Source organism: Bactrocera oleae, chromosome 4 (assembly GCF_042242935.1).
Source record: "Bactrocera oleae isolate idBacOlea1 chromosome 4, idBacOlea1, whole genome shotgun sequence".
NCBI lineage: Eukaryota > Metazoa > Arthropoda > Insecta > Diptera > Tephritidae > Bactrocera > Bactrocera oleae.
Window position 1 is genome coordinate 69,491,636 of NC_091538.1, and position 16,089 is coordinate 69,507,724.

General features: G+C 32.2%; 1 protein-coding gene across 3 annotated transcripts in view; it reads left to right on the forward strand.

Moving 5' to 3' along the window:
- Positions 1–14,666, forward strand: part of Hr3 (Hormone receptor 3) — an 81,572-nt gene extending 66,906 nt beyond the window's left edge. For all 3 annotated transcript variants that reach the window (XM_036370181.2, XM_014231509.3, XM_070108252.1), the window contains exons 2-9: positions 5,264–5,491; positions 5,589–5,754; positions 5,832–5,998; positions 6,823–6,926; positions 7,055–7,201; positions 8,334–8,577; positions 8,633–8,783; positions 8,845–14,666. In XM_036370181.2, coding sequence (XP_036226074.1) covers positions 5,264–5,491; positions 5,589–5,754; positions 5,832–5,998; positions 6,823–6,926; positions 7,055–7,201; positions 8,334–8,577; positions 8,633–8,783; positions 8,845–8,965 — 1,328 coding nt within the window. In that variant the 3' untranslated portion in view covers positions 8,966–14,666. The remainder of the gene's footprint in view (positions 1–5,263; positions 5,492–5,588; positions 5,755–5,831; positions 5,999–6,822; positions 6,927–7,054; positions 7,202–8,333; positions 8,578–8,632; positions 8,784–8,844) is intronic.
- The last annotated feature ends 1,423 nt before the right edge of the window (positions 14,667–16,089 follow it).

Consider the following 16,089-nt stretch of genomic DNA (forward strand, 5'->3'; position numbering starts at 1 on the left):
TGCAAGAGATCAGCTTTTTACGAAATTATTTATATGCCACTTACATACAACACACATACACACAGATGATATTTATTTACATAATAATTTCTGAAATGAATTGATGGAAAACAAGCACATATTATCCTCATTAAAAAAATATTTGTATGTACAGATACAGACATAGATATATACATATATATTTTAAATAATAATAATAAGAAACTCAGCAATGGATCCGAAATATACTTTTTCTTCAGCCTCCAGTGCTGAGAACTAAAGGATATGTTAAACAAGTAAGGAAGCGCTAAGTTCCGGGTGGTAACCGAACATTTCTTGCTCTTGCAACTTGCAAGGATCAAAACCAGGGAAATGCCTTCAGGTGTTCGCAAAACTTTATATTAAAAAATTTAGCGAAAAAGTTCAGTTTCATTGTTCGACGAAACGGTAAATCGATTACAATCAAATCATATTAACATATTTTAAAGGTCATAAACTCACATAGGTTTATTACCACATTTTACTTCCCAATTTCATCCATTTTGAACATAAAGATACACTCTTATTAGAAAAACACGCTTTCTCAATTTCATTAAAATAACTAGCATATTGGCCGGAATATGGTATGTGGTATAAAGTCAACTGGAAGTTCGAAAATCTTAAGGGAAGTATCGATCCGATTCAACCCATTTTTGACACAAAGATATATTATTATTAAAAAACATTTTCCCCGAATTTCAATTATATATCTCACATATTGACCGATATTTTCGACAAAAAGTCAGCCATAGGCCCTGGGGTCCACATTTCCGGTATCTCGGGTTTGAATACTTATGGTCCGATTTTAACAATTTTTAGACCTGAGATGTCATACCTTAATATACGTACGAATTTTTATCCCGGTATATTAGCTAGTGCTTAAATAATAGAATGATATATGATGTCAACTAAATGTAGATTTTAACAAAACCGTTATATGCGGAGTGGGCGTGGCTATCATCCGATTTTACTAACTTTTATGCTGTTGCAAGAGGTGTCGAATTATCTATAAGCTTAGTTATGGTAATTTATGGGTTTTCGATTAATGGCGCCTTGTGGGCATGGAAGTGGTCCGATTACACCCCTCTACGAACTCGTCATCACTTTTTTGCCAAAGTACACGTGTACCAAGTTTCATTAAGATATCTCAATTTATCGCTTGTACGGACGGACAGATGGACAGACAGACACCAGGATTTCAACTCGTCTCATCATCCTGATTATTTATACATACATATTTATATATATAACATATATAATCTAGGTGAACGAAACCTATATACTCTGTAGCAACATCTTGCCAGAGTATAAAATGTTGAATGATCACTGTGAAACTAAAGCAAAGCTCCGCTCGTATTCTTAATGGTTATTCCAATAAAGTGCGAGGTATCTTTATGAACAGTCGTCTTGACGAATCCAGTGGCTGTCAAAAAACAAATTTCTCATTTATGGGAGGTGTGCCCCCTATCTTAAGAAAAAATTGATATATTCATATATCAGTAGGTTAAACCTTTAAAAATAACACTACACCGTCTTCATACAATAGCCTACTAGTTTTCTATCTTTCTTTTAAAATTCCGCCATTTGTCAATTTTATCTTTTTTTTTACTGTACGGACAATGTCTTCTAGTAGAGTTCTTTTTAGGGTTTTATCCACGGAGAAGGCCGAAATTACTGAATGAAAAAATACTTAGAGATGTGCGAGATATATATAACATTCTGAAGTGTTTGGTATATCTTAACTTTCTTTCACTAATTTACTAAAGTAAGATGGTAAAAGTAGAGATATGAATCTAATAGTAGAGGATCATAAATTTCGGGCAATGTGATCTACTTCAAGACTAAATCACAGCTTTATCGTTACTTTAGTCCATTTTTCGTTCCTAGGGCAGTTCTGAATTTTTTATTTGTTTTCTATATATGGATATATAAGCTTTCTTTTAATATTGAAAAATAATTTTAAAAAGAAATTTTGAAAATTTGAATTGAAAAAATAAATATCCAATTTTGAATAATGTTGCCTTAATTGTAATATTAGAATTAAATTTCTAAAAATTCCAATTGACTTAAACCATTAATTGAACCAAATTTACAATTTCCCAATATTCCCACAAAAGTATTAATAACAAAATAATTGAAAACCAATTTGAGTTCGAAAACGTATTTTTCAACAAACCACTAACAATAAAATTTTAATAAACCCTCTGTTCCATAAAAACTAAATTTATATTGGCACATAAAACAATAAAAGAACACTCACAACAAGCAGATAATTCTTGCAAATCGTAATTACCAATTTCATCATTATTTACAATATTCGTTTAACCCAAGCTACTTTAATGTGCGCTTGCAAACATCAAATCGTAATTAAAAAAATATAAAATTGTGTAAAAAAAGATGCAATAAAAATATTACAGCATAACGCGCTTCTAAGTCTAGCTGCTGTTTGTCACACTGGCGCAGCCAACCCCCAGCGATAGCCTAATCACTTGCAGCGCAACAAAAACACAAGAACTACAACAACATAAAGCTTACATTTTCTGAACTGCAACTATGAATGGCGTATAAGTGCACACACACACGTACAAGGAATGCTACGGTAACTCACACAAATCTTCAGTTATGCTCATGCACACAGTCACAAACGACGAAAGAAAATTTTAAAGAGTTGCAGAAAACTCAAAAATATTTTCAATTATGTTTTAAAGAGTGTGTACTTAAGAGCGAAAATAAGAGTACACAAATTAGTACGCTAAGAGCAAAGCTCCCAGTGTCGCCTTACAAAGAGGTGATTAAAGCGAAAAGCTCCGAAAGCTTTATCGCATATTCTATATGCCATTTATTTGTTCATTCATTTCATTTCATATGGTTTCGAAAATATTTATGTGCGCGCCAAACGGCGTTAGAGGATGGAACGTCTTGTCTGTACAGTATGTTTCAACAACAACAACAACAACAGCAAAAAGAATATCAACACTATCCAATAGAATACAATACAATATATTTGATGTGTGTTATAAATCCAAAGAAAGTTCATTGACATCTCGAATACTTGTCATTTCACAAATAAACACTAAACACACATTTATATGTAAATACTGCTATGCGCATACATGTGTATGTATGTACATACATACATATGTATAGGTATGTTGTATGCAAACATTAGGTTCCGTTCTGTGCGTGACAAGGTGCTGCTCGCTCGTTGATGAGGTGAAGTGAGTAATACACAGTATTATTGCATTGTCGAGCCGTCAGCGGCAAGACGCTTACGCTTAGGGGTGGCATAGGTCATAAAGAGGCAGAAAAGCAAATCAAAGTAAATAAAGCATATAAAAATGTTTAGAATATGTATGCCTGATAAAACGCTTCAATTCTGCTCGTAGCTTAGACACCCGGTTGCCCTTTTGACAGCGTTGTGTTGTTGTAGTTGCTGGTTTGATAATTCTTCGATTGTCTTGTCTTTGCTATAATGTCCATATTTATGCTTTAATTACTTGGTTTAAGCATAATAAAATTGCTCACGCATACAGTCGTACATATGCAATGTGTGCATTACTTACGTACAAGTATGTTGTTGCTGCTGTTGTATTCCTATTTTAAGCTGTCGCCGCACATTAGTGTTTGAAAAGTGTTTTTTTTTCATTATTTGTAATGTTTTGCGGCAAAAAGTTTTAAAGCTTTGACATAGTTTTTCATTGCGAAAACACAATAAAGAACATGCGAGCAGAGGAAGTAGTGTGGCTTCGGTTTTTGCTTTAATTACCTGCATCAACAAGTTAAGTGTCGTTTGGGCCACTTTACATTTGTTTTGAATTCGATCCATCGATTCTACTAAAGTATACAAATATTTTGTATACAAGTGTACGGTGAAAAGTTTTCGTAAGTCCAAATTAAATGTTTTCTATGGAGGTGTGCAACTTAGATTACTACTTTAATAATTTAATACCGTTATACAAATTCTTTTTAGGCTTGAAATAGCAAAGATCAGAATATAAGTTATACTTTGAGGTTTAAAATGTTCTCAAAAAAGTATGTCGAGTGTGTGTCTGTAATTATACAAAATTCAGAAAAATTATGTAATAAAATGAAATATTAGTAGTGGTGTTTTATGGTTAATTCTGCATTTACGGAAGAAGCTATGGTGGCCAATTGATTATTTTAACAGTGAAGACGGCGTACAAACTCTTCAAGAGTATTATATTCCAGTTGGCTGCCAATATTGCTTTCAATTTAATAAGTGTTGGGTTGCAAAATAATCTATGTAAAATTTCATAAAGTTATCTTGTCGAATAAAAAAGTATTCCAAATAAGAATTTGAGTTTGATCGATCAGTTTTTATGACAGCCTATAGTGGTCCCATATAGACGATTCCAACAAATGAGCAGCTCCTGGGAAGAAAAGGGAATGTGTAAAATTCCATATTAATATCTCAAAAACTGAGAGACTAGTTCGCATATATACAGACGAACGGACAACTTTCATTGTGTTTTTCGTGAGTACCTGCCATCGACGGGCTAATCTCACGGTGCCCAAAAGCACAACGGATCAAAACAATGTGTTGATCAGCGCCCCAAATAACGCATTAAAAAGAAATAATGCAAGCTAGCGAGCATCATTTAGTTCCAGTTCTTCCAGTATTTAGGTTTAAACCACAGCCACTACGAATCTCCGCAAAGGGCCAAACCCAATGAGCAGATTGGACCAAAATCCAAAAGCTTTCTGCTCCACGTGGTATCAGATTTAAGCCTCCGGTAAGAGCTTGTTGCCGAAGTCACTGCCAGTTAAGCACCCATCAAATTCAATGACTGCTGACATTTGTCGCTTGAACTTCAAATGTCTTTTAGTTAGAGGAATCTCAATCAAAGTCTATAACATCAGTTTAAGCTGAGTATTATAGCACTATTTCTGCATTAATTTTGCTGATATTTCTTAGCAAACATAGTGCATATGAAGTTTAGTCGCCTCTTACGACAGGCATGCCTTATCGTGAGTAAAATCTAACCCCTAACCGCTGGGGGTTCTTATGAAAAATATTTGAAACACAATTGGGAAAACAATAATAACGAATATAAAATGTTTAAATATAATATATAAAAGTATTATTTGCTATTTCCCTTATCTCAAATATCAAGTAAAAACCGGACATATCCTTTATCAACTGTCAAACAGACTTTATAACATTTTTATAACTTTCAAATGATCATCATCTCATATTCGTTTTGTTTTTCTCTTTCCATTGCAGCTCAAATTGAAATAATTCCATGCAAAGTCTGTGGCGACAAGTCATCTGGCGTACATTATGGCGTTATAACATGTGAAGGTTGTAAAGGTTTTTTTCGCCGGTCACAAAGTTCTGTAGTGAATTATCAGTGTCCTCGCAATAAACAATGTGTTGTCGACCGTGTCAATCGCAATCGGTGTCAATACTGTAGACTGCAAAAGTGCCTACAATTGGGAATGAGTCGTGATGGTGAGTATGGCATGCCATATAAACAAAAACAAAAACAATTCTTATTAATACTTTTCTTTTATTCAATATTCAAATTAATTCGACGTTAATTTTGCAGCTGTAAAATTCGGTAGAATGTCGAAGAAACAGCGTGAGAAAGTGGAGGAAGAGGTGAAATTTCACAAGGCGCAGTTGCGAGCACAAAGTGACGCGGCGCCGGATAGCTCAGTTTTTGACACACAAACACCCTCGAGTAGTGATCAGCTGCACCATAATTATAATGGGTATGTTAACTCTTCAATTTATATAAATATATATATCTGCATAGGTTATACTCACGCTCACATGCGTCTCTTTGCAGCTATGGCGGCTACTCAAGCAATGAAGTGAGCAGTCCCTACGCTTATGGCTACTCGACATCGGTAACACCGCAACAGACGATGGCCTATGATATATCTGCGGATTACGTCGACAGCACCACGTATGAGCCGCGTGGCACGATAATGGATCCGGACTTCGTCAGTCATGGTAGGAGACTAAAATCACAAAAACTCGTGCCAATGCGCATTCCCATAGACGAATCAGCATTTAATATTCGTATAACCACTTACCACACGCATTACCACTACTACTACTACTTACTACTACCACTACTACTACTACTACTCATCTTAGTCATCATTGAAGTTATCGTTAACAGTTATCCAGTTCAGTTGTCAAGTTCATGCCGTGAGCCCATCGCGTTTTCAAGTTGTACACTTTTTGTCCAATCTATTATTGTCGAATCAAATCTATTTTCGTTTTTTTGCTATAATTTCTTTTTGTCAGCGCCTAGGTTTTGAAGTGAGTGTGAGTGTGGGATGTAAGTAACTCCGGTGCTACATGCGTACATATGCATATGAGTATGTACCGCAGCCATGGACTGTAAATACAAACAATGCATTAATTTACTCTTTTGTTGTTGTTTTCAAGTTCAAGCTGATGATAAGTAAATGAAATTAGACTTAGTGGGTTGGTCGCGTCGTAGTGGGGCGCGTAGCTTCAAAATTCCAAAATTCATCCAAATTTATCTGCACACATTCATTTTCTAAAACACATTGGCATACAATCATTCATACTTAGTTGTGGGGTACGCACTTTACATTTCGGGAGGGGTGTCTCAAATATTTGTTATTGTAATGCCATATATTTATTTCGTTAAATCGCTGCATCAATAATTCGCTGTTGTCTACCAAAAATCAAATTAAAAAAAAAAAACAATAATCAAAAACAAAAACAAATATTCGAAACTCTGGTAAATATTTTGATTGTATATTCCTTGTTGCATTGCTTCTCCTCCCCCCACCAACCAGCTGATGGCGACATCAATGATGTTCTTATAAAAACCTTAGCCGAGGCACACGCCAACACAAGCACCAAACTCGAAGCCGTACATGATATGTTCCGGAAGTCTCAGGTAAAACCGATGATATTTGCACTCAATCGCCCGCCGAATTTGAACTCTAACTAATTCTTTATTGTTTTTGTTTTACTTTCATTTCGGTTATATGTGTTTAAAACTATGTTTTCGCTTGCGCTCATAAGGATATTTCGAGGATACTCTACTACAAGAATCTGGGCCAAGAGGAACTGTGGCTAGACTGCGCTGAAAAGCTAACACAAATGATACAAAACATAATCGAATTTGCAAAACTGATACCCGGATTTATGCGATTAAGTCAGGATGATCAGGTTAGTAACTAACTAAAAAAATTTTATAACATAGATTACGTAATTCGATAGACGTATACCGTTTAATCAAATTTGAGCCGGACTACTTCATTTAAACATTGTTAAAACCTTTTTTATGTTCGTGTGAAGTTTGACCTTCATATGTCGATTAGTTAAAAGTTTATCAATGCTTGACTCGTACCAAAGACTTGAAGCTTTTACAAAAACGTCGTCGAGTAGAGGTCGCAAAAGTGATGCTTGACAATGTAGTTGAGAACCCTACATTCATCAAAAGCATCAATGCTGTTGACGAGGTGTGGGTTTAAGACGTCGAAACTGCCCATTAAGAAGGAGATAATGAAAAATTAATTTTTTTTATTTTGGGCAGTCCAGGTCAAATTTGATCAGATATTATACTATCAAAAAATGCCACTAAATTAGCTGAGTGATGTGATATGATGTGATGTCGCATGTTGTAATGTTTGTAACATGCTTTAATTGATGATATTCAAAAGCTTGCCATATTTGAGCTGCATTTAACTGTTAAGATATGATATGAGTCAATCACATGTGATGTGATAGGGCGATGTGAATTTTTAATTAATAAAAATTCGAAGTAATCCCAATAATTACTTATAAATATGTATTGCAGTCTAAATTTCGTTAACCGCTGCAATAAATGTAAATATGTTTTCCATGTGATGCTGTAATGTTATGATATGATGCGGTAGTAAGATGTAGGCGGTTTAATGCTATATATTTAAAAACTGAATTTTATCAATTTAATGGCCCTATGTAACAGTAAATTTGTATAGCAAGCTGTTTCATCTGCTTTGGTCCGATGTGATGATGTGATGCGATGAGACAATGTGATTCCATAACATAATGCCTGATATTTAAAAAATCGACGCCAATGAAGCTTTTTGTAGCAATATATGAAATAACATAATGATTGATATGTTGTAATGATGTGATTTGAATAAAGCGATGTGATTTATTTCAAGTAAATCAATTCACTTGAGCACACATATATAAATGTGATGCGTTGTAATGATGAGAGCAATGTTGTGTTAAAAATAATATATATGATGTGATTTATTGAGATTATTTATAATTTGAAATAATTTTTCCACATTTTGCTCTATCCTTTCAGATTCTGCTGCTGAAAACTGGATCATTCGAACTGGCCATCGTGCGTATGTCGCGATTGCTCGATCTCTCACAGAATGCGGTACTCTATGGTGACGTGATGCTGCCGCAGGAAGCGTTCTACACATCCGATTCGGACGAAATGCGTCTGGTATCGCGAATCTTTCAAACGGCTAAATCAATAGCTGAACTGAAACTGACTGAAACGGAGTTGGCGCTGTATCAAAGTTTAGTGCTGCTCTGGCCAGGTAAAACAAATATTTATTTATATAACCATTAATTAACCAACATAAATGTTTACAGAACGAAATGGCGTGCGCGGTAATACAGAAATCCAGAGGCTTTTCAATTTAAGCATGAATGCAATAAGACAGGAGCTTGAAGCGAACCATGCGCCCTTAAAGGGCGATGTGACTGTTTTAGATACATTGTTAAACAATATACCGAATTTCCGGTAACAAAACTTTTCAATTGTCTATATACACAATTCACTTACTTATTTATGTGCTTTGCAGCGATATCTCCATAATGCACATGGAAGCACTGAGCAAATTTAAGCAACAACATCCGAACGTCGTCTTTCCGGCGTTATACAAAGAACTGTTCTCAATAGATTCGCCGCAGGATCTCACATAACATCAAGAAAACTATGTGGAGACTACGAACGCAATTGATGCACCGGACACCTTGGATGCGTTAACGTAGAAACAAAGAATTACCAGATGGCAGTTGGCAGTTGACGATGAAGAAGGAGATGCGGACGTGAAAGCGGTGACGGTGGCGGTGTCGGTGACAGTGATGGCAAGTAGTGCATGCAAGGCATGAAACTGATTGCTGCTGCAATAACTTTTCGTTAGAACGAGCTGTAACAACAAAAACAAACATTTAAGAAACAAACAACAACACCAGCAATTTCATTTAAACGATAGCAAACTTGAAGCAGCCAGTCAGATGACCAACAAGCGTCCGAAGTTTTGTTTAACGGAACTTAAAGTGACAACAACAAACAATGTATTCTCAGTTTATTCACTGTTAAAAAATAGCGTAACATAAACAAAAACATACTAAACAAGCAAAAGAAATAGTAAATCATAGTGCAGAATAAAAGAAACAAAAGGTTTATATAACTAATTAATTCAAGCCACACATAATAAGCAGTAACAAACAATAACAAAAAAAAAAAACGGAAAAACAAGAAAAAAATAAGCAAATATTAAGCAGCAAATTAAGTTTAAGGATATTTATACAGAATTTAAATAGTAACAGAAAATATATACATATATATATATACATAGACAAACCAAACCAGAAACAAGCCGAATGCACATACACACACACACACGAACGCATTAGCAAACAACACACCACAATCACACCTATAAAAATTTACATACAAAAGAAAAGAGAAGTAGTAAAAAATAGGAGCAAAGTAACACGCAATAACTACAAGATACCGTACATTATATCACATTGTTATAACAAAAAATAAAACTAAATATCAAATATTCAGAATCATTATAAGTGAAACGCGCAGCAGAAACACAGGAAAATTAAAGCAGCATTTAAGCCACAAAAATAGGCGAACATAAAGTAAGACAAATAAAAACAACGGTACATATGCCTACAGCGTACTAACAGTTATAGTCACACACACACATACCCACTCTCACCTTGAAACAAGAAGAAAATCTCGAAAAAATAAAATTTCAACTTCAAAAACTAAAATACAAAAACGTTGCCAATCTAACGTAAACTCATTCAGCCCTTAACAAAAATTAAAACAAAAGTAAAATGAAAACTCTATATACTATGTAGTTGATGCCTAGCGCAATCGGCGAAACGCAAACAATTTATTTCGTTCAACTCGAACCAGCACAAATTTTTCAAAAAAAAAAAAAAAAAGAAGGAGACAAAAAATTATGAATTAAATTTAGAAGGTATATAACTTGCGAATATTATTGAAAAGACTTTTGCAAATCAACAACCGTACACATACAAAAACACAACACACACACATACATCACTAAAAGAAAACGAGTGCTTACGCCCAAAAGACTAGCGGTTGCAATGACTAAAGAATAAATAGTTGAAAAAGTTGAAATGTGGAAGATTTTCGAAGCACAACTCGTAAGGGAAACATATTTTATAGACCGACTGTAAGCACATTGCGAAAATAAGTCTAATCGCTGCCCGTTCAATGGCGTAAGCTATTTTTAGGCGTCATTTAAGTTTCCAGCACTGCTAATTAACAGCGTTGCCTTAAACCAGAGAATGTTAATGAATAAGAATAAGAAAAAAAATTAATTCATTTACATTCTCTGCTTAAACCGTTAACGCCGCTGACTGCTTTTGTATTTGTTATTGTTATTGTTATGTTTTAATCTTTTTCTATAAAACTTTTTTAACTAGTTAATATGGTTTATTAATTTGCTGTTTCCAAACCTTTTTCATAGGCTCAATCGTAAATGTTTATAACGGTCTGTTGGCCAGTGCTAATTGACACGAGCAGTTGCATTGCAGTGCTATGTTTTTTTTGTAATTTGTTGATTTGTGTTGTTTTTGTATAACTCCTTTCGAGAATACTGCTTTCATAAGGAAAATAAGTACGTAAAGAGATCCACCTGCATATATAGGAGATATAAGGCTTTTTACACATACATATAAGAAGCACTTTTTGTTGTTTTGTAACGTATAACTGTTTGCTAAAGCTTTCAAAGCTTAGAGAATTTTTAAATATCTAAGTTTTCTTGCTGAGAATTATGCTATATTTTGCTGAAAAAACCGCTTCTGTGTTCCATTCCCACGACCATTTCCATAACAGTCGGATACACTATGTAAGCGGAACGAAGATCAAATATCAGATCAAGATCTTTCGAATTGACGGTATTTCATAAAATTATTTGGAAATGTTTATTGTATATGAAAAACTGAAACAACATCCGACTCTTTGTATACTTCTACAATTAATAATTTTTCGAGATTATCCAAGAAATAGATTCAATATTATTGTTCATGAGAAGCGCACTTAGTGTGACAGCCTAAAAAAAAGTCGAAAACTACTACAGTAAAATTGTTGAAGAAAAAAAAAACGTTCTCCACTTTTGCTGTGATTCTAGTTTTCCCATGAAAGATAAAACCAAGAATTCTTTACTAGAAGATATTGTCCGTACTTATGATCAACGGTCGAAAAAAATAAAAAATTCACAAAATGGGGCGTTTAAAAAATATTTAATTTTACCCAATATTTTGGTCGTTTTTGGCCTGGAAAAATTCGCTTTGTGATCAGATCCAAATCAACCAGTCTGTTAGTTCATTATATGAAGAACTATGTACAGGACATGTAGAAAAAAATTTGTTAGTGGTCGGATTATTTCTGTTCGAGTAATTTCTCAAGCATATTTGAAGAATGTAGTTTTGAGAAAATCGCGCTTAAATATAAACTGATAGAGCTGATTTAACTGAAGGCTGAAACTCAAAAAATATTTGAGATATGAATTTAAAATTTTAATATTTTATTGTTAAAGGTATAAGTTATTGAAATATGAAACAATTCGATTTAATTTTTTCGATAAGAATTGCCGGAGCTTGAGAAATATTAAAATCATTGGTTTTGAGTGCAAACAATAAGTTATATTTTTCTTAACAAACAACAAAACTACCAATGCTGTAGATTGTGGCACTCACTACTTCTACCATCTCCTCCTTTTCTTACTAACAACAACAATGTGAGAGTTGTTTCTGCAAAACTGAAAACACCGGCATCGCCCAATTGTGTTCATAAGTATAGTTCACGTCTTTGTCTATCGAACGAGCAGAACGTATACATATATAGATATTCCGATTTGATATACAAAGTTTATTTTAATTTTGTAATACGTTTTATGAAAATTACAAAAAAGTAGCTGAGATATTTTACACCAGCCTATAGTGTTCAAAAAACTAGTGAAAAAAGGCATAAATTTGTATTCGCGGTTTTATACTCGTATTTTGTTAATGCATATACATATAAAGTGCGTATGTATGTGAAATATGTAAATTTTAAGCGTTCTACTTATATAGTTGTACAATTTTATTATGTTGTTGTTGTTTTAATTTTTACATTTATTTTAATTTAATTTTTTTTCAAATGCTGCACGTCAATGGTATTTATGGCAGCATTCAGTAATTTATATATGAAAATGAGATATACGATTTTACACCACATTTGTGTTCAGCCGGCGTAGAGCTTTGCAGAAGCACTTTTGCAGACACAATTTTTTTAATTTTGCTTTTGTTGAAAGTGTTTTAAAAATATATTTGCTTCGCCATGAGCCTTATCTATCGAACACGAAAGTAGTTTGCGGATTGTACTTATCGTATATAACTTTTTGTTTTTTTTTGTAATTATAATAATTTTTCTATTTGGGTGAGATCTCTTTGCATTACTAGCCGTTTGAACACTTTGAATAGTCCTAATCTGTTGAGAACGGCTTCATGTGTTTGCTTTAATCTGGCTTTATTGTTTTTTATCTGCTTGATTTTACATTTACAGCGATTTTTACGAGCTTTCACTTGTCAAGTTAGCTTTCATAATTGGGACAAGCTTTTGACACAAACGTTTTAAACGGGTTTTATGAGCTTTCACAATTTTTCAAAAGTTTAAACAAGTTTTTGACGCAAAAATTAGATTTAAATTTTTAAAAAGCTTTCAAGTGCGCTATCATAATTGTGACAAGCTGTTGACAAAAAAATAAGTATTGAGTTTTTAGAAAGCTTTCACTTGTCAAGTTAGCTCTCGTAGTTGGTATAAGCTTTTGAAATATATAAAACTAATTATTAAATTTTACAAAAAAGTTTTCACTTGTCAATTTAACTTTCATAGTTTAGACAAGCTTTTGGCACAAAATTAAGCTTAAAAACTTACTTATATTACAAAATGTGCTTATATTATTTAATGTTTCTTTCGATATAGTTTTGTGCTTTCTACACGCATACTAGTATGTGTTGCGATAACACTGTGATGAAAAGTCTAGACAAGAGCACTTTTAAAGCTGAGCCCCTGCAGATTAGCTTTTGCGTTAAAAATACGAGTTGGCAATTAACAAAAATGTTTAAAAAATTTTCCGTTATACATTTTCGTCGTACATTTCACACGTTTTTCAAACTGAAGTCTGATTTCATATTTAGGAGACTTGAAGGGTCCACCAGTCACTTCAACAGCAGGATTCAACTATCACTAAGCCGCACCACACACACAAACACACATACACAAACGCATATATTTATATGTACTTTTCAGTAGTCAAAAGCAAACAAAAAATCATAACCTCTCCTCACCATCATTACTACTACCAATAACAACAACCATAAGCAATTAGTGCAGTATCATAGACGAAGAAATACGAGAGAGTTATAAGCAAAAAGAAAATTATATATACATACATATATAAAGAAACCAACAAAAAAAAACAACACTTGGAGGACGGTGATAATTAGTGTGTCTTAAAAAAAAATTATACATAAATTTTTTTCTATTTTTTATCAATACATATTACATATTCTAATTACGATTATGATGACTTTAATTACGATTAATTTTTTGAGCCGATTCCGAGAAGCGTAAAACAAGTTTAACTAAATTTTAAAAAATTAAATTCAAAAGTAAACTGATAAAATTAATGAAATTACATGAAAGGAGCATTGAGAAAACAAAACAAAAACAAAATAAAATTTCGTTTTATGTTTTTGCCTTAAATTAGTTGGAAAAACAATGATATACTAAAATATAAATGCATTATATATATATAATTGAGAAAAAAGCGAATACACATACATAAATGCAATACGAGTACATATGTACATACAAGTATCACACAAGCATATATACACAGGATACATATATACAAGCGAAAAATGTGGAAAGTGGCAAAGAATTAGTAATATGCAGAAGAAATGAAAATGAAAATGAAATATTTACATACATGTGTATAAAAAATCTAACGTTATACATACATACATATAAATTATATTACTGTTAAAGGTAAACTGTAAGTTTTTATTGCAACTAGTGAAATGGTTAATTTTTTATTATTATTATATAACTATTATTATTATTAATATTATGATTATTATCAACATTATTATTAATTAAAATTAGTTAATATTTATACATATATATATCTATATGTATATATATACATATATATATACGCTAAAACGGTAAAATAAAAAGTATGTTATTTAATTAGCGGAACTACGGTACACATGTCGAAAATAATTGCATACATATTATGGTAAAAAGTAGTTAAAAATAATTACAAAAACAAAAAAAAACAGTAATAAAAAACAATTAACTGAATGCATGATTTGACTTTTTATTACCAGCAATGCAGTGAAAACGGTTAAGAAAAACAATAAAAAAAAAATACCTTAACAACAAACAAAAACAATTATATAACGCATTTGTGTTTGATATATTCTTTTAGCTACAAATACATACATACTTACATACATAGTGCATACAACAGACTAAAATCTCTCATTTACCCAAAGCAAACCCAAAACATTAGCGCATTTCCTTTATGAAACAAAACAGCAAAAACAAAAACAAAAAAAACAAAAACTCAATTATTTATATGAAAATAATAAACATTTTTTTATTAAAAATACTACCAATAGCATTTAACTAAACACAGCAATAATGCTAAAGTTGTCAAAGCAAAAAGCAAATGCAAAGCGTAAGAAACAAAAAGAAATAATGTTGATGTGTCGATACAGTGGGCCTGTATAAAATACATGTTATTTATATATATACATACATACATATACATATATGTATATGAATGTGTTAGTATATAACATGCTATGTATGTATGTATATATATATATGTATATAGAAAAACAAATATAAAAACAATAAGGAAAACATATATATGACATATACATATATATATAATATACAATTTTGTTGGTCTTTGATATAATTGATAAATAATTGAAATAAAGTAAAAACAAAAAAAAAAAATATATATATATGAATGATGAGAAATCGATGCATTAAAGCTAATTTTTAATTCATAACTTAAATATACAATTATAACTTAAGTAATAAGTGTGAGTGGAATGTTTACACCTCTTACATATGACATACACATATTAACACATATAAACAGTTATACATACATAGAAACTTACGCAGCACACGTTCATTAATGAATCCACACACACACACATATACATAAATACAAACAAACATACACACACACACGCATACATACATACATGTACTACGTGCATTTGCATTCAGTTTCAACTAGATCAATTCATTTATGTTTGTAAATTGTTTTTTAATTTTTATTAGATAAATCGATTTATATTATACTCCATAGGCATAATAAACATTAACATAAAAGAAAATAAATCAATTCAATCTTAATAAATATATCTGAATTATAAAGAATGGGTGAAATATGGTCTTTTATTTTTAACTGTATGTTAATATATTAATGGATATATGTGTATAGCAATCGTGCCACATTAAGCTATATGCTGATAGTTTTCTGCAGCACTCTAACATTTAGTTTAATAGCTGGTTGTATAAATTTAACGGTAACATTTCGATCAGTTTTAAGTAAGATTTGAACATTCATCATTTTAAATCTAAAATTTCATATTTATAACTTACATAATCTAAATAAATATATAGTTGCGTTTTAATGCGTCATCCTTCGCATCAGCCAATACTTACCTTCACAGCGGTCTTCTATAATTGTTTCTATACG